The sequence below is a fragment of the Leiobunum rupestre genome, chromosome 7 (assembly GCF_980474605.1).
Source record: "Leiobunum rupestre chromosome 7, qqLeiRupe1.1.hap1, whole genome shotgun sequence".
NCBI lineage: Eukaryota > Metazoa > Arthropoda > Arachnida > Opiliones > Sclerosomatidae > Leiobunum > Leiobunum rupestre.
Genome location: NC_143390.1, coordinates 29,372,494 through 29,393,200, shown reverse-complemented (window position 1 = coordinate 29,393,200; position 20,707 = coordinate 29,372,494). Strand labels below are relative to the sequence as shown.

At 37.5% G+C, this 20,707-nt stretch overlaps 2 protein-coding genes and 2 non-coding genes across 4 annotated transcripts; 2 read left to right on the top strand and 2 right to left on the bottom strand.

Moving 5' to 3' along the window:
- Positions 1 to 7,706: 7,706 nt before the first annotated feature.
- On the bottom strand, positions 7,707 to 7,869 carry LOC149935999 (U1 spliceosomal RNA). Its single transcript, XR_016472726.1, has one exon. It is a non-coding gene; the product is annotated as a U1 spliceosomal RNA (small nuclear RNA).
- Positions 7,870 to 11,400: 3,531 nt separating this feature from the next.
- Positions 11,401 to 13,846, top strand: LOC149935998 (uncharacterized). Its single transcript, XM_090153237.1, has 4 exons — positions 11,401 to 11,657; positions 12,263 to 12,466; positions 12,558 to 13,314; positions 13,433 to 13,846. Exons 1-4 carry the CDS (start codon positions 11,589 to 11,591, stop codon positions 13,735 to 13,737), a joined length of 1,335 nt encoding a protein of 444 aa, XP_090009363.1. The 5' UTR covers positions 11,401 to 11,588; the 3' UTR covers positions 13,738 to 13,846.
- A 2,078-nt stretch (positions 13,847 to 15,924) lies between these two features.
- Positions 15,925 to 16,087, bottom strand: LOC149935997 (U1 spliceosomal RNA). Its single transcript, XR_016472409.1, has one exon. It is a non-coding gene; the product is annotated as a U1 spliceosomal RNA (small nuclear RNA).
- Positions 16,088 to 16,766: 679 nt separating this feature from the next.
- Positions 16,767 to 19,556, top strand: CtsK1 (C1 family peptidase 26-29-p). The gene is made up of 10 exons (XM_090152846.1): positions 16,767 to 16,909; positions 17,000 to 17,182; positions 17,248 to 17,420; positions 17,483 to 17,774; positions 17,854 to 18,046; positions 18,105 to 18,295; positions 18,644 to 18,735; positions 18,797 to 18,958; positions 19,023 to 19,212; positions 19,281 to 19,556. The coding sequence occupies exons 1-10, from the start codon at positions 16,858 to 16,860 to the stop codon at positions 19,463 to 19,465; spliced, it is 1,713 nt and encodes a 570-aa protein (XP_090008972.1). The 5' UTR covers positions 16,767 to 16,857; the 3' UTR covers positions 19,466 to 19,556.
- The last annotated feature ends 1,151 nt before the right edge of the window (positions 19,557 to 20,707 follow it).

Here is a 20,707-nt window from a genome sequence, read left to right as displayed (position 1 = left end):
ATTCCATTGATGTTTCAGGGACTTGGTTCAACGCTAGGTAATAAAGGATTGGTTTTGAAAATTCTGCGTTTTAGGATTCATTCTGACGAGTTAAGTTGCCATCTCCCTACGCTACTGATTTTATTCGCTTGAAATATGTACCTTTGCACGCAGCTGATTTTTCCCAAATATTTTTTGAAAGAATATATAGTTTAGTAGTCAGACGAAAACAATACTCTGTAGTCTGTACTAGTGTAATATGAATATGATTTAGTGTTGTGTTCGATAACGGCGTCGTACAAGCCTAGATGCCGAAACATGACAACGCTTATTAAATTTTTTATAGTGTACGATAAATGTTGAAAAGTTTTCATTTTCTAAATTCAGTACTCACAAGGAGAGTAGAGTACCCGAGGTGTTTATTGCCGATTTAGTTCAAATTCGGCCGTAATGTAGACCTATATGAGATATGAAATTTCCCAAAAGGAGACGTTGCACTACCCATTCGATTTGCCATGGCAACCGAAAATGTTTTTGACCACTTACAACCAAAATAAGATTTTTTCCTTATTTTACCCAAAATTTCTTACAAATTTACCCTAAAAATGTTTCAATTTACCCAAACTTGATGAAATTTACCTAAATGTGATCCAAATTACACATTTCGTGATTTTCAAAAATTTTCAAAATTTTCGTATGCTTTTTTAAATGGAGATTTTATTGTTTTAAGTGATCAAAAACATTTTCGGTTGCCATAGCAAATCGAATGGGTAGTGCAACGTCTCCTTTTGGGAAACTTCATATTTCATATAGGTCTACATTACGCCCGACTTTGAACAAAATCGGCAATAAACACCTCGGGTACTCTCCTTGTCAGTAGGAAATACATAATATAGCGATTCTATAAAACAATTTCATCTGTAAAATATCGTTCACATTTAAGTTAATACCCCTACGCTTTGTAAGTTTGTAATTTTTAAATTTTACATCGTAAAACCGTGTAATACACACCTTAAATTTTCAACCGTATTGTTTTGTACACGTGTCGGCGTTTTGGCGGGAAATAAGGGCACATTGAAAACTACCTCATTTTACTGCTCATTGTTATTCTGATTCATAGACACAATCATTAAGCCCTCCAACTGCGATACAGCACTTAATTATAAAACCCCTACTTCCATTGATATTTAATGTACTAAAAATAATCAACATGAATTATTAATGACTAGTCTTAGTCGATAATTCAAAATAACGGTCGATAAAGCCGCCGACCAACTTAACTAAAGAACAAATTCGCAAACGTTTGTCATTTTCGGTGTTGGGGAAACAGAGCTGCCAGACAGAGATTTCTCATCTGCCCAAAAGATGTAGCAGTGTTACCACATTCAGTTTAATTTATGCCAAAGTGGAAATTAGGAATTAAATATTTTGAGCACGGTGTTCTATCGAATAGGATCAACCATTAATTATTTACCAAGAAGATGCTAGCCCTATCCTCACATACTTCATAGTGAAAGTTCGTCTGCTTTCAATTTTACGTTTCACTCATTCGCCATCTATGTTTACGTTTCGTGATTAAGAAGCAGACGAACTTACTTTAAGAAGTGTACGAGGGAGAATAATAGGAGAGGTTAATTGCTTAATGCATTATTGCAAGGACTATAGTAGATTTCGATAATGATGAATAACAAATTTAGCTTTCGAATGAAATAAATTTAAATTATATTATATTAAAAATTATCAATAAGATAATATGCAAAATGTTTTTAAACCCGTCTCAATCGGTTATAATTGGAGACTTTGATCAAATCAAACGAGAATCGTCGCTCGATTCAAAAGACTTTTTGATATATGAGTAGAGGTCTGGTAGAGGTTATTGCTCAGCAGAGTGTATCGGAGAGTGACCACCTTTGGGTGATAACTAAACACAGAACCAAAGATTGAAAAACCTTGAAAACGAAAAAGCCAAAAATTCAAGGTTTTTTACGTTGTACTTTTTTTTCTAGGCTTATTAATACTTTCCAACAATACAGAGGTATGTAGAAAGAGAGGTGACATACAGAGAACAATTATAGGGAACCGTCTTCAGTTTTACATGTACCTATAATCCGCTCGTACCATGTTTATAAAGAAGGTAAAAAGTTAAGGTAAATTACTAGAAACTAGGTCTAGTAGGAGCGTCATTGTAGCCCGGTACTAGATTCAATTTGGAACAGAGAAACCTACAAACTCCTACGTATGAGGATAGACCTAATGGGATAAGTTCCAAATTCCAGACGTACGCGTAGACGTTTTTTTTTCCTCCAGGGCGGTCGCTCAACCGTAGACGTCTCCGTCACTTTTCCGTAGTAGTTATTTGAGGCCGTATTCACGAAGGGTTTTTGCATGGACGCATAAATCCATGGTTTTTGTCAGCGGCGCGCCAAGTGGCTCTCCTTGAGCCAACCCCATGACCTTAGAAAGTTTCTTTAAGATGTTTCAGGGTTACCGTTTTTTCGGAAATCCAGAGGGCACCACTTGATAGTCGCGTCTCCCCCCTTTCCCCCTCCCCTATTAACGGATAGATAAATTCTTATCCCGGGGTCGCCGCCAGCTATAATTGTTTTATAAATGCCCTTGTAAGAAGTGTGCGGGGGAAAATGTTACAGTCACATGCCACTAGATTAATACAAGGGTACGCTTCCGATGGACCCAGTTATCGGTAAAACGTTTTACTTCAGCTTTAAGGATTTCTCAACGATTCAATGTACGCGTAGGCAATATTTTTTAATTCGTACGGAGGCTGGCAGACGGTAAAGTTTATAATGTAAAAATTCCAACATCTATATACCCCTGAAGTCTTCGGAATTCCTTCCACGCGTAGCTTCACATTTTAAGAAATAAATTTGGTTTAAAAATACTTTTGCAAAAAAGAACAAAGTTGTTAATTAAGATTTACAGATTGTAGATTTTAAACTGGATTTAAGGCGTAATTGACGGATAATTGAGATAATTTCTGCTGTAATTTCTAAAAATAATTTAATTCCAAGGTTTGTAATTTTAACCATTATCTTGTCACATAAATCTTTTTATCGACGTTATAATAGATATTTTAAAATATTCCTAGGTCGACAGTACCGCCATCTAGTGGCATTACTGAATACTATTTAATACGCATTAAAATATTTTGTATAGCTTAATTTTAATTACGTTTACATATAATGAAGAAATCTAGTGTATAATTCACGCCTATTTTAAATATATTTTTCCAAAGTAGGTAGTTTTCGCCATCTAGTAACCATACTGAATACTATGCCATTCAAAAAGTTTTTATATAACTTAACTACACCGTTGCATACGTATTATAATTATGGTACAAATACCATAATTTTGCATCATATAATAAATGGTACTATTATTTTGAGAGCGTACTATATAGTACCAAAATGTACCATATTTTAAACCTATTGTACTATAATGGTACTATTTTTAAAATTTACATTATTTCTAGTACTAAAATAATAATAATTTCTTATAAACTATATATAAAATCGTCGCCTGAAATCAAAAATTAGAGTTAAAGTTACCTAATTTTTGCTTTCAGGCGACGAAATATTAAGCCCACGTTCAAGTGCTGCCAGATCACTCGATAGTCAATACCATAGAAATCGGAATTTATAATCGTCGCGCGCGGCAAAATTTCTAAAATCGTTCTAGTTAGTTATTTCGATTTCTATGGATACTGACTACATCCACTCCCCATAAAAAAAAGACACACGAGAACAGTTTTTGGCACGTTTTGCAACAAACACTTTAAATTAAAAGTAATTAGGCCGTATACTATTTTATATTGGTACCATAATTTCCATTGTTGTACTATAATTTTTTACCATTTGTACCATAATTCGGTCAGAAAAATCTGACAACGCTGCTGAATTATAATGGGGATCTAGAAACATTCGCCGTTAGTGGCGTGCAAGCACGTATATAAGGCGGGGGGGTTAGGGGGTTTAAACCCCCCCTTAGGACTCGATTCCTTTCTTACGAAAGGAGCGCAACATTAAATGTATTAAAAAACTTCGTTTGATACACGTGCGGAAATGTCATTGTCACTCGTCCCGAGTCTAGCCAGTACTTTAAATATGCGTTATAGCTAACGAAAAATTTCGCGCTCGCTGCGCTCGCGATTTCATCTGGTTATGTTATAACCCGCCCCCCCCCCCTTAGACTTTCTATATCTACGTGCTTGGTGGCGTGGTTCAACTAGTGGTAATCTAAGCGTACGATACCTTATTATTTCATTAGTAGTCTTGACAACAAGTATTTATTCAGTTGATAGTCTTGAGTCTCTGGACGACTCCTGTTTTTACGAATTATCTACTTACAAAGTTACAATTGCTAGAGGAATGCTAGCTCGGACCTTGAGCTCGGTCCACCAACAGTAGTTTGTCCATTCTCGGTCCACTCGGGCACTAGGAGGCAGACTTACGAACCCCGACCCCATCATGTCTATTTTTCATGAAAGTCACTGACTAGTGGCCTCGTGGGGGAGTTAAAATGAAATAAATATATACAGAAACGACAGGAAAGCAAATAGTTTATAATATATTGTGAAATTTTCTAAGACGTTTTTAATTTAACTTGTGGGTCCCTGGTGACCCTCGACCCCTCTTTGAAGGATTTATTTCGAGGGTGCCAGCATTTATTTTGAGAGTCAATGACCACCGGACTGCCCCTAATTCCAAGTCTGCTAGGTCTCTAGGTGGATACTTTTCGCTTATTCTGGAACAAAAGGTTACAGCTTTTACGCTAATTTAAACTATTCCCTTGTTCTGGTGAAGATTTGTATTACTCTACACTGTGAACTATTCATCAAGGTTAGAGTATTGCGCCTACACTTTTTAATTTTTAAAGAGAGTAGCTGATAAAATCGTCTGCTTATGCAGAATTGACCTCGTAAAATCTAGGAATATAATACCTAGGAAGATGAAAACTACGTGTCCGCTTTCATCCTCCTAGATAATACATAGAACAAAAAGAGTCTGCTCCAGAGCTCTCCCCATAGAGCTTATATGCTCTCCCCTAGCTTCTATGTCTCTTGATAATACTCCTCGTTGCCCATAGGCAGCCATTTCAGCCCTTTTGGGAAAACGTTTTTAATCTGACACCAGCACAGAATCTGAGTAAAAATGACGTCATAAGGTTACTCTTCAGTCTCTTTTTAACCTACTCCGAAATCCCAGAACAAGTGAAAAGTAACTGTGAATAAAGTTTCCTCTCAGTTAAGTTAAAATATAATGAAATGACTAGTGCCTCATAAAATATAATTTTCCCGAGTAGGTGCTTTCACTATTTAATTATCATTAAAGCATTTTTATATAGCTTAATTTTATTTAAGTTAAACATCGATGCGTAATCAAATTAATTAATGTGAAATTTAAATATTTTGCGAGGTAGGTAATATTTTCATCTAGAAGCAGTACTAAATAATTGTTTACAAGTCATTGAAATATTTTTCAATAACATAATTAAATTAAATAATTAACGCGGGTTTAAGCATTTTTCCAGGTATGCATAATCGCCATCTAGTAGCAGTATTAAATATTTGTTTACTAGTCATTAAAATATTTTTCAATAATTAAATTTTATTTAAGTTTAAATTTGATGATAACATCGGCGCGTAATTACGTTAATTCATTAACGCGCATTTTAAACATTTTTCGAGGTAGGTAATATCGCCATCTAGTATCAGTACTAAATAATTGTTTACTAATCATTAAAATATTTTTCAATAACTTAGTTTTAATTAAGCTTAAAACGAACGAAAATAAAAGTGCACAATTAATTTAATTAATTAACGGCGCATTTTAAACATTTTCCCAGGTATGTACTATCGCCATCTAGTATCAATACTAAATATTTATTCAATATTCATTGAAATATTTTTCAGTAACTTAATTTTAATTAATTTACAACATAATGAAGAAACTAGCGCGAAATTAAATTTCCTTTTAAATATATTTTCCCCAAGTAAGTAGTTTTCGCCATCTAGTAGTAATACTGATAAATATTTAATACTCATTAAATATATTTTTATGTAACTTCATTTTAATTAACTTAAAACAATGAAGAAACTAGTCCGTAAACAACGCGAATTTTATAAAATGATTTAATAATAATTTAAAATTTGTACTATTTAGCTACCATCTAGCGTCTGAAAATAATATTAGGTCACCTGAAAAAATTTCAAGACAGGGTGGGGGGTTGAGGAAGATATCGCGTGTAAACCCCCTTCCCTGATTAGGAATTCCGCGTTCGAAACTTGCAAGTGCGCATGCTTCCATAAATTTGATTAGCAGCTAAAGATAAGAGGCGAATGGCCCTGAGTCGTAGTAATTAAATCCGGTTTAAACTGGTTAATTCTGGGCGTTTTAAAAATTTTAATGGAATTTTTCCGTCAATCTATGTCAACCTCGAAAATCCAGGTTGAACCGAAATCAAATCTATTTATCACACCGATTTAAAAAGGAATTGAAAACTGGCGTCGGTTTTAACCAGTTGAAACGTCCAGTGAAAAAAAATTGGGAAACAGAAGGGCGACCAGTTCTCCTTCCAAAATTTTGTAATCACCGTATGTTTTTAACTCAAATTGGTACACGTAGGGTGGGAAATGGTAAATTGAAAAGTAATTAAAATAAAAATAGGTCTTCGCCGACGGAATGAAAATCGAAGCAGATACTTTACGACTACCTTTACACAGTAATAAAGTTCTAATCGTACAAATTTATGGAAGTGTCACGTAAATATGCAAATAATAGTCAGTTTCACATTGTAGAGTTTTTTAATTTCTTTAGACATTAAACTAATAAGATATTCTAGCTACACCCAAATTAAATTTGTTTAGTATGATAGCTGATTTTATAAAATGTCAGAAGTAAAATTGAACGTCTATGTACTATTACATACAACTTTTTAAGATAATCAAAAGTTAATTTTAAAATTAAAATTAATTTTTAAATTTACATTTAGGAGAAGTTGGTAATTAAAATTTTAAATTAATTTATAAATTTACATTTAGGAGAAGTTGGTAATTAAAATTTTAAATTAATTTATAAATTTACATTTAGGAGAAGTTGGTAATCAAAATTTTAAATTAATTTATAAATTTACATTTAGGAGAAGTTGGTAATTAAAATTTTAAATTAATTTATAAATTTACATTTAGGAGAAGTTGGTAATCAAAATTTTAAATTAATATACAAATTTACATTTAGGAGAAGTTAGTAATTAAAATTTCAAATTAATTTATAAATTTACATTTAGGAGAAGTTGGTAGATTGAAGTTCATATGCACTCGTTTCCATTGTCTCAAATGATGATCTGCTAGAAGATTTTAAAATGTTACACCCCAATAATGGAAACATTTCACCTGTAAACATAACGTCGTGTTTTTGCTAAGCCTTAATACAAGCTACCTGGTTAAAATTAAACACTTGGTGCAAATATATCTAAACCGATCTAAACAGTAGTTTGCAGGTCCTGGCTCTCGGAAATATTCTCGGCGATTTCCTTGATGATTTATTGTAGCGTCTATTGCACAAATTTAACGATGTTTTTCTTTGTAAACTCTCTAATCATGCATTTGAAAATTTGTATCTGATGTAAACTAGCGGGAAAATTTTCCTGATCGGAAATTATGATTAGCAATGATTTAGTATATATGTAGTTTAATTTTAAATTGCTTGTGTGGGGGATGAGCGCGTACGCAGATCCCCGCTAACAAAAATTTCGAGCACCATCTATCACATTTTGTGAAAGTGGCGGGAGTCAACCCAACCTGAGTGCAATGGAAGAGTCTCATCCCGGACCGCCTCCTTAATGATCAAGGCCAGTTCCACTCCAGGTAAGTATGCTTAAGTGTCGTAAACCCAGCAAGTATAAGTCCTACACTGAAAATCCTACTACTGAGTCTATTTTACTTTAAATTCAAAATATTTTACCAAATCGATCGATTTTGTTATTACAATCATGGAAACGATTCTTCCAGTACATTTACTAGGTTCCTTTAAAACATATTTTGGTAAATGGTATTAACTAAGCTGGAAAATAAAATTATATGCGATAGGCAACCTCATAGACCAGTTAGTGTTCAGGAAGAAGCCAACTACTCGGGTTTCGGTCTACTAATGCTTTTGCTATACGGAAAATACAAGCATATCTCACTCAGAGTGATTTCCAGGAGTTTGGACATAAAATGTTAGATAGAATTAAATTACTAATTTTTTTAGGTGAAAGAAAAACTGATAGAAACAACCTCTGGAATTCGTTGTATGTCTGTTAAAGTTCGTCAATAATGACAAATTACACGAAAAAAATATCATTCAATTTTCACTATAAATAAATCTATAATAATAAGTATAAATTTCTGGCTACATCCTTTCTACACAATGACACCAAAAAAGTATCGAAATAGCGGTCCCCGGTTGCGATTACATTTCGTGGAAATTTTAAAACCTTTGAAAATAAAAACTAACGCTTACTTTCTTCAATTAATAATGAATTATTGAATCCTTCTACTAATAGGTGGTATTGACGAGAAGATGGCGGCCATTGCTCTAAGTTAGATAGTTATAGGGGAAAGGGGGATGACACTAGCCTTCCATTACAGCGATGATGACGTCACGAGAATACACCCTATGGTGACCAGAATGATAGTAACCCTCTACTAATTTGTCAATGGTGATCATAACGATAGCAATACAAAATGCATGGACAAGTATTATGGATATTATATTATTTATGATGTACATTAAAATTTCTACGTATCAAAATAAATTTTAGTGTAAATTTTAAGAATTACGTCAGGCGAAGCAATACACGAGGGAAATTTCTGTGGCGATACGACGAATCCTTAGCAAGTTTGGCGGTAAAATTCTACGGACTAGATAAATACTTCTCTCTCAAGATAGATATTATATACTTATGGTTATAGCATAAAGATTATTAGACGATTATGGTCTATAGAAAGGCCAATATTGGTGAATCATAAAAAAGTCTAGTTGTATATGCTGGAGAATGAATCATTGCAAAACCACCTCTTGGAATTTCTCTCTTTGCCATATTCAGATAATAATATTTATAAATTGAACGGCTATCAATCGAAACAAATGATATATGGCGAACAAATATATTTTTAGCGGGAAATGGGAGGAGGGACTTCCGTCGCTCAAACCTCGCGACAAAAAAAATACGCGGTGAGAAAGACATTTTATCACGTTGTGAAAATCGAAACTACACTTTTTGTTCACGTGAAGAGCGAGATGGTAATCGCGACGGAGCGCAACTCGGCGTTAAGTTAAAAGGGCGGAGAAAATGTGCCAAAATATTTATCTCGGGTTCCCCCGTTATCGCGTCTCTTTCCGAAGAGAGCCTTCGACACGCCTTTCGGTTGAAGTTCGGAAAGCGTTCGGGAAGAGCTCGGATGAAAGAAGAAGAGCCTTCGGTGAGCACGTGATTCCGCCGTGAATCCCGACGCGTTACGTCATCCGAGTCAGCTGTAAACACGGGCCATACTCCCCCTTTTCCCAACCTCTCAGCCGAGGGCGGCCTTTCAGAGTTCACTCAACGAAACCAGCGCATCCAGTCTTCCAATTTTTCCATTGCCCCATCCTTCTTCCCCTAGTACGCTTCAGTTTTTTATCGTTACTATATTTACAGTTTTTATTGGCCACCACGTTTACGAAAGTCGAGCTTTTACTAGAACAATCTAGTGAAAGGCAGGGGTTACTATCCTCGTAGACTGTACCCCCTTATTACTTTTGATCGTAACTGGCTAGTTAGCGAAATAAGGGGGTGACAAGAGCCACTTAGTTAGTTTCAGCATTTCAGTCTCTCCGTGATAAGCAGAAATATTGTTTTCGGGAAAAAGACTAACCTAATTTTACGCGTCATACATATAAACGAGTGTCTTCCTACGAATTTTCCGAAAAGATAGTGGTAAAATTTGTCGTAATGGTGAAAGTTGTAAAAAACAATAGTTGAAATGTATCGATAAATTCGTTTAATAGCGAATTGTACGTTTAAATAGCTGACAGGAAATTCAAAATAATTTAGCCGTTATTCAAATTTACGGACGTCGTAAAAGCTATGACGCCAATACTCTTGACTCCTCCCAACGCCACGGAGGACACCTCCGAGTATTTTACCACGAAACGGGCTTCGACGCCGCTCACGTCAGAAAATAACATTTTTCTATTCCAGGAAAACAATTTGCCTTTTTTCCCTTTTTGACGCCTTGTTCATAAGCGAAGGAGATATTTATGGAAACGCGTAAGGGATAATTATAAATGATTGCGAAACCGTCCAACATTTCAAACTCGAGAAAGTCATTCGTCGGCTAAGCTAGAGAGAAACTCAATGCTCTAAAGGAAGCCTGGTCAGACACGAGGCCCTTGCAAAAGCCGTATTAAGAAGATAAAAGCGTCCTTTTAAAACTAGGTCGTGTCACTGCAATGCACAGGTGCCGCATCCAGGGTGTTTCCCCGTGTCATACCGTTCAAAACGCGGTATATCAATTTTAGACTAAACGCCTGTAAAGCCTTCATCGAACACATCCGTGTTATGCCGGTCAGCCGACCGCGGCCTATATTTTAATCATCCTTGACCCATCGTTTGTTATACCGAGTTAGCACATATTTTGACCAATCAAGGGCCCATTTCACGCGTGATTTATGATCAATAACATATTCCACATAGCTACGACAAGGTTATAACTGGCGAGCGTTTTTTACCGCTCATTTAGAAAGCTTTTCCAAATTCCAAATTTAGCCATGAGATTCCATATAAACAGAAACCGACTGCGTATACTTCTCCTCGTTTTACCCCCGGCTCTACCCCCTTGAGATTACAATTTGACCTAGTTCTAGAGGCCGAGCTTGTACTCAAAATACAATAGGGTCAAATAAACGGACAAAGTTATTCCCGGGGTTGTTGGCTAAATTATTTAAAAGCGTGCGAAAGTTGCCGAAGCGTGTTCAATGTTGAAAATTTTAACAAAATTCCCCAAAATAGTACCTTGTTTACACTTTTTTTTTTATGGGAAGGAAAAATAAATCCTAGCTATAGGGAAGCGGGGAGAAGGGAAGACGGGTTAGCGCAATAATTCCGTTCGTTACGCCAAAGTTTCGGAGAGGCAGCCGTTCTCCACGCGCTCTCAGCGACGAACGCGGGGTTTCGCACGCGTCTGTCACTCCGGGTTCACGTGCTCCTAGCCGCTTTCCACACGGGCAAAGGGAGAGACGATTGGACGAGAGCGACGAGCCCACGAGCCCGCGACGCTTATCCATTGGAGGAACCTTGTTACCAGCCCCGTGACACTGGAGGACGACGTCATTTCCGGAGATACGAAACATTTTGGGTGTGAAAATAGTGGGAGTAGGGGGAAAAGGGGAGCGAAACGAATAGTAAGCATAGGAACTCTCAACCCAGAGCCCGCGTCAAATGAACTCTGAAAGAGATTCGTGTTAGGTGTACTCTAAGCCAGCTCGGACTCTCGCAAATCGTGTGTGAAACAAACAAAAAACTAATAGGAAAAATACGGTTATTTTTAATCGCGATTAATTTTCATTAATATGGCTCCCAGAAGGGATGGAGATATACTGAACATCCCCACCCCACCATATTCACCGCCGTACTATTCGGTGAGTATTTAATTACTTTTAAATAACTTATTTTTATTAAACTAAATTGAGATTTAGTGTTTTAATTTTTTAGCTACCTTGTGATAATTTATTTATTTTTAAATTACTTAAAAGGTATTATGACATAACAATATAAAAAATTTTAAGTTTCATTTTTTAAATACTTCTTAAAGCACTTTAATGTAAACTTATTAGAAACGTTTAGTTTGAGCGCGTGGCTTATAGCTCTATTGCTATATTTATCAACAGAAAACGTGATCTTTACGGTAGATTCTCGAGCAACATAAAACACGCAATCAGTCTAAATATAAAAGGATAATGATGATAAAGAGCCCTCAATATAATATTTTCATTTAGTACTCGCAAAGTCTGCCTTGTTGAAATAAAGATAAATTATTCGCTACGAGGAGTAAGTTTAAGGATTATTAGCAGTCTCTTCAATATTGATAAGCAATTAAAAATATAACAGGGGGGGGGGGGAAGTAAGATGGATAATTCTAGTAGACAATTCTTCCTCCCCCACCCCTCCCCCCTCGGTGCCATAAACGCAAAGTTTAAATACTTCCAAAATCAAACTAATTTTTTTACTTTCTTTCTCTTTCAAGGATCGTTGCGATTTCGACGCTGCGGAATTATTGCTAAACATTGGAAGACAACAACCAAATCGACCTATGATGGAGAAGGAAACGCGTGACGTCATCAAGAGAAAATCCCCTTACACGTGTATGTCCCCGCCTCATTCTTCCGAGGATGAATTGGAAGATATCCAAAGAGCAAAAATTAGACGCACGGAAACAGATTTGGCCAAGGTAATTGGGATTTAATTCTAATTAACCCAGTTAAGTTCGACATTTTGGAAGAAAAGCCCTCTTTTTAACCAACGTTTCGCTCTCGTTTCAGCCACTTCTGTCCACGACTCCGCCTACCACGCCCGTGCCAACATCCCAGCCGACTTCGGTTCCAGTTTCGGTGATCGTCAGAGCACCCAAATCCACCCCGGCTCCGCGAGTCAAACCCCAAGCACCGTTGCAAAGTACAAGTCGTCTCGCCGTCGCCACGCCCCCCGCGACCTCTTCGAATCCTCGAGCCATGGCTACGCCATCCGGTCCCGCCCCGGTTCCAAAGACCACGCCTCTTTCGGCTTCGAGCGGCTCTTCGGTGGGAGGAGTTATCAAGAAGCAATTGACCTCTATAGCGCCCAAAACCACGCCTACAGTGATCCCAATTTTACCGTGTTCGACGATTCAGGCCCGCAGCCGGACTCTTTTCTGGGCCCCAGTCGGAGGCGCTGGTTCCCTTCCAGCAACTATGGTCACCTCGACGTCGGGCAGCAATAAAACGACGTTACTGCCCATCAGCCCTCATCAAGGATCGAACCAAGGCTCGCCTCAGCCGATCATGCAGTTCGTCTTAGCCTCGCCCCAAATGGACACTATGAGAGGCGTGAACGAATCTAGGTCGTGCCCCATCTTAACGCCGACCCCCTTCATCTTCGCCACAACACCCGCTACCGCCACTTTCCAAGGGCCAACGCCCCCCAAGGCGACAGAAACCGCTCAAGACCACAGGCGACGAGCTTACCAATGCGACTACGAGGGTTGCAACAAAACGTACTTCAAGAGCTCGCATCTCAAAGCCCATTACAGAACCCATACTGGTAATAACCGTTTCTTCGGAACACGGCTAACTTTAATTTTGAATTAAAAGTTAACCATGATCCAATCCATCCATCCATTGTCTCCGTAATAACTTATCAATATTTTGTTTAATTACAGGCGAGAAGCCGTTCGTTTGTACTTGGGAAAACTGCAACCGCAAATTCTCCAGATCGGACGAGTTGTCCAGACACAAGAGAACCCACACGGGAGAGAAGAAATTCGTGTGCTCAGTCTGCGAGCGGAGATTCATGCGAAGCGACCATTTGGCCAAGCATTCGAAGAGGCACGCCACAACCGGACGACGTCATTCGGTGACGTCATGGACTAGCGCCACCCACGCCGTAGTGCGCGATCTCAGCAGCGGTGACGCCAAGTTAACCGCGGGGCCTACGCTACATATCCTGCTTCCGGCCGCGACTTAAAAAATGACTCATTTAAAAGAAATCCAATAAATACACCCATCTCTACGAGACCACAATTATTGCCTCAGGGAACTTCCCCACTTTGTAAATACTGAACTATTTCAATGCAGAAAAAAATTTGAGATAAGTTATTCGGGAGGGAATCTTCATTGAATTATTTAAAGAATTATACATCACAAAACGTAATAAATTTATATACTGGGAAGTGCAAATTTGTATAACAACAAAGTTACCTTATCTGTGATTTAACGGACTTGAGTTGGAGAAACAGGCTCAATTACGGCGTCGTCGAAATCAACCATTTCGATTACGGACAATAACAAAGATTTAATTGTATAAAAGTTTAAAAGGATTTCAACTCCAGAAATGTATTTATTTTTTAAAGAAAAAACTAATATGTTGTAAATACGGGTCAGGCCTACGTTTAATACATTTTATTAAAAATATATATCAAAGATTTTAATCGACTTTTTATTCCATAATCCCAATTTTATTAAATTATTACTCGAGTTTTATGTATTATTAAAAAACCATTAATTATGGTAAAAACAATAAAAGTAGTTCATACAGGGGCGTAGCGAAACGTTCCTTTCTATGTTTATTAAATGTTGGTGTGGATAGAAACTTCCACGCCTTCACCCCTAAATCCATAAGTGATGTTATTATATTATCCGCCGTAACTTTGCCCCTGAATCTATGAGTAACGAAATAACGTTATTAAATTCCTTACGCTACATACGATATAACCATAGACAGTATATATCCCTAAGGGGACGAGAAAACGGTCTGATTTTTAGACCCCATCACAGTCGCTTTGCGGCCAGCTGCAAGAGTTCTATGATATAACCCTACAAGTACACTACCCGTCAGATAAATGGAAAGGCATCTACTGTCACAAAGGGTAAAATTTTATAATTACATTAGCGCCATCTCTAGACTTTTTACTGAAACACCATGTAGCAGACGACAGTTTCTAGAATCCAGAAAACTCTTCTAATTAGTAGTTCAGCAATGAATCGAGGGATGGCACCACATTTCCCCTACCATACGCTATTCGCCATGACAGGGTGAGATCGGCTTATTGCAGTTCATTTGTTACAAACTTGGTGTCGCTGCAGTAGATTTCTGATGTACGGTATTTGAATGAAATTATTAAGCCTCTTTTTGAATTGATTTGAAACGGCTAGCATTTATTGGTTACAAAGATTTAAAAAAAACATTATTTCTTACAATTATCAGAAGTACGTAATATACCTCCTATACTGCTAATGTTTTTCGCTTGAATCACATTCGCATGTTTCCTTTGATTGTTCCAAATACATTTAGCAAGTAAAATATCTCATTAAAAGGGGTCTGTGCTTTTTTAAAATTTCACCATATTCCAGTCAATTACCAATTCGAAAAATTATTTCACAAATTGACATAACTATCAAGAATTTTTCCTATTTAAATTTGAGATGCCAACATTATGAGATAGCGTTATCGTAAAAACCACCGCAATTTATTGTATTTTTAGAAAGTTTATCGTAAGATTGTAAAGCACATAATACCGTCTAGAGAACCTCGCAAATTGGCCACTAAAACGAACATCAAACAAGGTGCTCAAATGTAGAAGATATAAAATATATGTATAATCAAGCATGGGTTCTTGGTATAATATATCATATTCATATAACGAATTTTTAAAACTATTACATTGTGATAATGATTTATTAATTATAAAATAATTTTAACATTTTTCACGGGCAAGAAAATTAATACGAGCGGTAAATTTGGAGCCGTGTTGCGGTGTACACTTTCGAAGAGCATAGCGCCGATTCGATTTGGGTCGGCGGCGGAGCGAGGGGCATAAATTTGGAAAAAAAAAATGTTACATCATTCGCGGTTTGGGGCCTGCGAATGTGGATGATTCATATATAAAACTTCGTTGGTTCCTTCTCTCGTGTTTCATGTCAAATACGCCCCAATTGGGAGATTAGGTAATAGGCGGTTAAATAAACCCCTCTCTGACTGCCTTGTCCCCCCCCCTCCCCCCTGTTTTATGCACATTAAATTCTCAGCTTTGGCAGTAAATAGAAAAACCACAGACAAACCGATTCTATGTCCAGTCGCAGCAGCACAAATACGTAATTGGTTGTGAATAATTGTTGTAATAATAATAGTGTGTTTCTTTTTTGATTACTTAGGGGGGGATGAGCGCGTACGCAGATCCCCGCTAACAAAAATTTCGAGCACCATCTATCACATTTTGTGAAAGTGGCGGGAGTCAACCCAACCTGAGTGCAATGGAAGGGTCTCGCCCCGGACCGCCTCCTTTCTGATCAAGGCCAGTACCACTCCAGGTAAGTATGCTTGAATGCGCTGCAACCAGCGTTTCTAACATCTAAAACGTAAACGTTACTACCGAATACCTCTGTTTCTAAATTAAAAATATTAATGTCAAATTAAAGAATTTCTAGTTTTTAAATCAATATAAACATTTATTAGTTACTTTAAAAGCTTCTGTTTTAAAAATATTTTCAACAACTGATCCATTTATTCTCAAAAACGTTATATTAAGCCGATTCAACTTCTCTTTTCCTATAGCTCAGTTCAGTTCAGTTGGAAGATACTAGTCTCGACAGGGGGGCTCGTTAGACTCGCGGCGTTTGTGGGTAGCGCCGCCGTGGAGAAAGCGAGAGAGATGCGGGTGATTTGAAACGAGAATAAGATAAAATCGCATCCTCTGGACTTTGAACGCTTACTTCGTTGGATGTTTGCGCTCACTTTGGGAAGAAAATATTGAGAGGTATTACGAAAGCCAATAAATCTGTGTGGGTAAAGGAATTAAATACTGGAACACTTTGAAAAATTGATAGCGAGGCGTTCTCAAAAGGCAGATAAGAACGAAAAATTCTGCAATTTTTTGCTTTTTCTACAAGCGATCATCCAATTACAAAATGGAAATCAATCGATTACGAATAAAAGAAAAAGAACCTTTCGACCCGCCGCGCTAGATCGTTCACAGCCCATTATCGACACCAGATATATACTACACTCGCAGTCCTCAACTAGTTGTCCAAACTAGAAGGACGTCCATGATTTCAAAGAGTAGACAGTCACACGTAAAAAAGAGATAAAATGTTGTGGTCTCATTCGATTCAAGTGGCGGTCGTACTAGCCACGTTGTTAAGTAAGTATGAAGATGAGCGTGGCAGTAAAACCATACCGAAAGGGGTAACGTAGCCCAAGACGTCGTTCATTATAATCCTCTATTTTACAGTTATTGCCAGTGCTGAAGTCGTCAGTTCAGCGAGACAAAATGAAATTAACCCTCCAAGTTTGGTATTCAAGGACCAGTTCTACGTGCAGGGTGTCATTTTCTTGCCATACGCCGAAATCAAGGAACCCTTCACGGCTTTCTATAACAAAGGGTCTAAGAAAAGCCGAGTCGACTATTACGGAAGTAAATCAATTTTAACAAGCACACGAAAAAGAGAGAAAATCTAAAAAACTCTAAATTATTTTTAGCAATGGTGAAAACCTATCAAAGAGCGGATTTGGGTGATTCGGGCATCAGCTACAAACTGGCCTACATGCCCGACGCCAATGGAGACCCCCAGAGGACTTGCTTTCAAGTAAACGGAACCGTCAACAACACCATCGACATTCAAACTGTTCTGCCAGATCTTTCCAACTTTACGGTAAGAAGATACATGTTATTTTGTCTATCAAAAAGGCTTATTAGTGCCTTTTTGTTTCTCAGTTTGCTCGCAGCACCCCGTGTCCCAATCCAATGGACCCTGAGGCCGTGACGGGACAGGCACCTTCCAACGATATGTGTGAGCTATGGACTTACATCACCCAAGAAGGGCAGAAGACCAACAAGTACATGGCTTGGATCCAAAGGAACGCCTACGACAACTCGCCCATTCCAAACTATTATATTATGAAAGGCTACAACAGTCTTTTGGGCTCCCATTACGACAAGTACATGATCATGTACATCGACTATCACACCGATCCCTTGGACGACTCAGTTTTCGAGGTCAATCCTGGTTCGTACTTGATTGTTTCCCTAAGCCTCCTTGTGTCCTTTCTGTGAGATCTCAATTAAAAAGAAAATGCCCATTTCAGTTGTGCCATGCAGAGGTTTCCCGGGTCCTGGATTGGAACACGTGGGCGAACACAATCCCATCAAGGAATTCGTTGACAATCACGACAGCCACGTTCGAGCGGCCTTCGATAAGTTTAAGGTGAAACATAACAAAGACTACGAACACGGCCAGGAACACGAGAGAAGGAAGAGCAACTTTGTACAGAACTACAGGTATAATTGAATCTTAAAACACGTTTCAGACTTTACTAATGAAAAAAAAAACCCCTAGATACATCAATTCGAAGAACCGCGCTGGTCTTACCTACTCCATGGCCGTCAACCATTTAGCCGATTTCAGCCATACAGAGTTAAAAATGTTACGAGGAAGAACCCACATCGGGGGTTACAACGGCGGATTACCCTTTGACAAAAATGAATTCCCGAAAACCATTCCCGATAATTTGGATTGGAGGCTTTATGGTATTTCCAACTTTCCCAATATTTGTAAGAGGAAAGGGTACTACGCCCTTCGAGTAGAACCCCTTTATTTTTGTATTAACACTTGTAAAATATATATTACACTCTCCTCTAGAGCTTAAAATAGTTTCGAAATTAAAAAGAAAATGTTATAGCGTATTGAAGCGAAATTGGGGAGCTAATTTGCAGTATTAGTGCAAAAGTAAGCAAACCTATTTTAAGCATTACTGGAATATCTGATCTACACACATGGGTGTAAGCTTATATCAAGGACGTTCTCCTGTTACTAGACAGCTCATTTTGCAAAACCCTTTCGACCTTTAAGCCTTGTTCACTCCGCGTTCTTTGCAGGAGCCGTAACTCCAGTGAAAGACCAAGCTATTTGTGGCTCTTGTTGGAGTTTCGGAACTGTCGGAACAATTGAAGGCGCTAACTTTCTAAAGGTATCGATTTCGATTTCCCACGTCAATGTTCAGTTACTTCAGAACACAAAATGTATTACAGACTGGTCAGCTAATAAAATTGGCCGAACAACAACTAATCGATTGCAGTTGGAACGACCAGAACAATGGTTGCGACGGCGGCGAAGACTACAGGGCTTACAAGTACATAATTAGAGTGGGGGGAGTGGCCAGCGACGAGGACTACGGTCCATATTTGGGGCAGGTAATCAAACTCGAGTGACGAAGCCAAATGCGTAAAACGCAAATGGTACAATTTACCCCAACAGGACGGACGATGCCACGACAAGAAAGTCAACAAGACGGTCCAGATTCAAGGATACGTCAACGTCACATCCGGTGATAATGAAGCTTTGAGAATGGCCATTGCCAAAAAGGGTCCCATATCAGTTTCCATCGATGCCAGCCACAAAGGCTTTTCCTTCTATTCTAACGGTGTCTATTACGATCCGAGTTGCGGTTAGTGTTTTAACGGATTACCAAAAAAACGTTTGGATAGGTTGGGATAACGTATCTTTGCTTTGCAGCTAGTAGAGAAGATCAACTCGACCATTCCGTCTTGGCAGTCGGATACGGAGAAATGAATGGCGAGAAGTACTGGTTGATCAAGAACTCCTGGTCAACATACTGGGGCAACGACGGCTACGTCCTGATGAGCTCAAAAAATAATAACTGCGGTGTTGCTACGTCACCGACATACGTTATTTTGTAACAATGTAATAAATATATTAATCAATTATAAAAGTAAAATAATAAGGAAGCATAAACAATAAGTTTTATTATTCCTATAAAAAAACCTTGAATTATTGTAATTTGATTTTTACTCAAAAATATCGGGAATAAACACTTACAAGGAGACTACCCGAGGTGGTTATCTCCGATTTGGTTCAAAGTCGGGTGGTAAATAGACCTTCATGTAACTTGAAAATTCCTAAAAGGGTGGACAAGAATGTTTTTCACAACTTAAAAACTGATTACTCGTATGTATATTTTCTCATATTTACCAAAATTGACGTATATTGGTCCAAATGTACCAGATTTAGCCATGATCTGAATTATGTATCTAACTGATGAACCTTTTTTAATTTTTTGAAAAATATTGTTAGGTGGGACCCTTAAAATAGAGAAAATCAGTTTTTAAGTTGTGAAAAACATTTTTGGTTGCCATGGTAAAACGAAAGCCCATTTTTGTCCACACTTTTAGGGATTTTCAAGTTACATGAAGGTCTACTCTAGGAGGATTCAAGTGTACCTTGAATCCTCCTAGGCAGCGTTGCCAGATCGAAAATCTGAAATTATCGTATCTAGGCCAAAAAATTATCGATTATCCTGGAAAATTATCGTACATTTCTTTTTGGCGATAAATTTTAATTCATACATAAATGCGTTGAATTAAGATGATTTTTTAAAGCACTACAGGAGTTTTAATTCAGGGAAATAAACAAAATGTCTATTATCATTATTAACTGAACTTAATATGTTTAAAAATGTATTTAAAAATGCGGTAATAGCTAGGAGTAATAAACTCACACTCTGGACTACGCGTACAGAAAATGTATATCATTCATTTTTAAGTAGAAAAGTTATATAAATTAATAATAAAATATAAATCGTTCGTAGGTTTTTAAAAAAATCTAAAGATTATCGTACATTATAGTACGTTGAGGCAGAATTATCGAAATAATGGTACGATATCGTACGCCATGAAAATTATAGTACTCCCTAAAAATTTTGATTAAATTATCGCACTGTGCTCCTAGGTCTACTTACCACCCGAGTTTGAACCAAATCGGAGATAACCACCTCGGGTAGTCTCCTTGTAAGTAACGCTATCTAGAGTTTAATTATTGCATTAAACCAAAAATTATTATATCAACGTGGCTATAATTTTACATAACAAGCTAAAGGCTTTACCACGTAATTCTTTATTTTAACCGTAAATTTTTTTATCGTT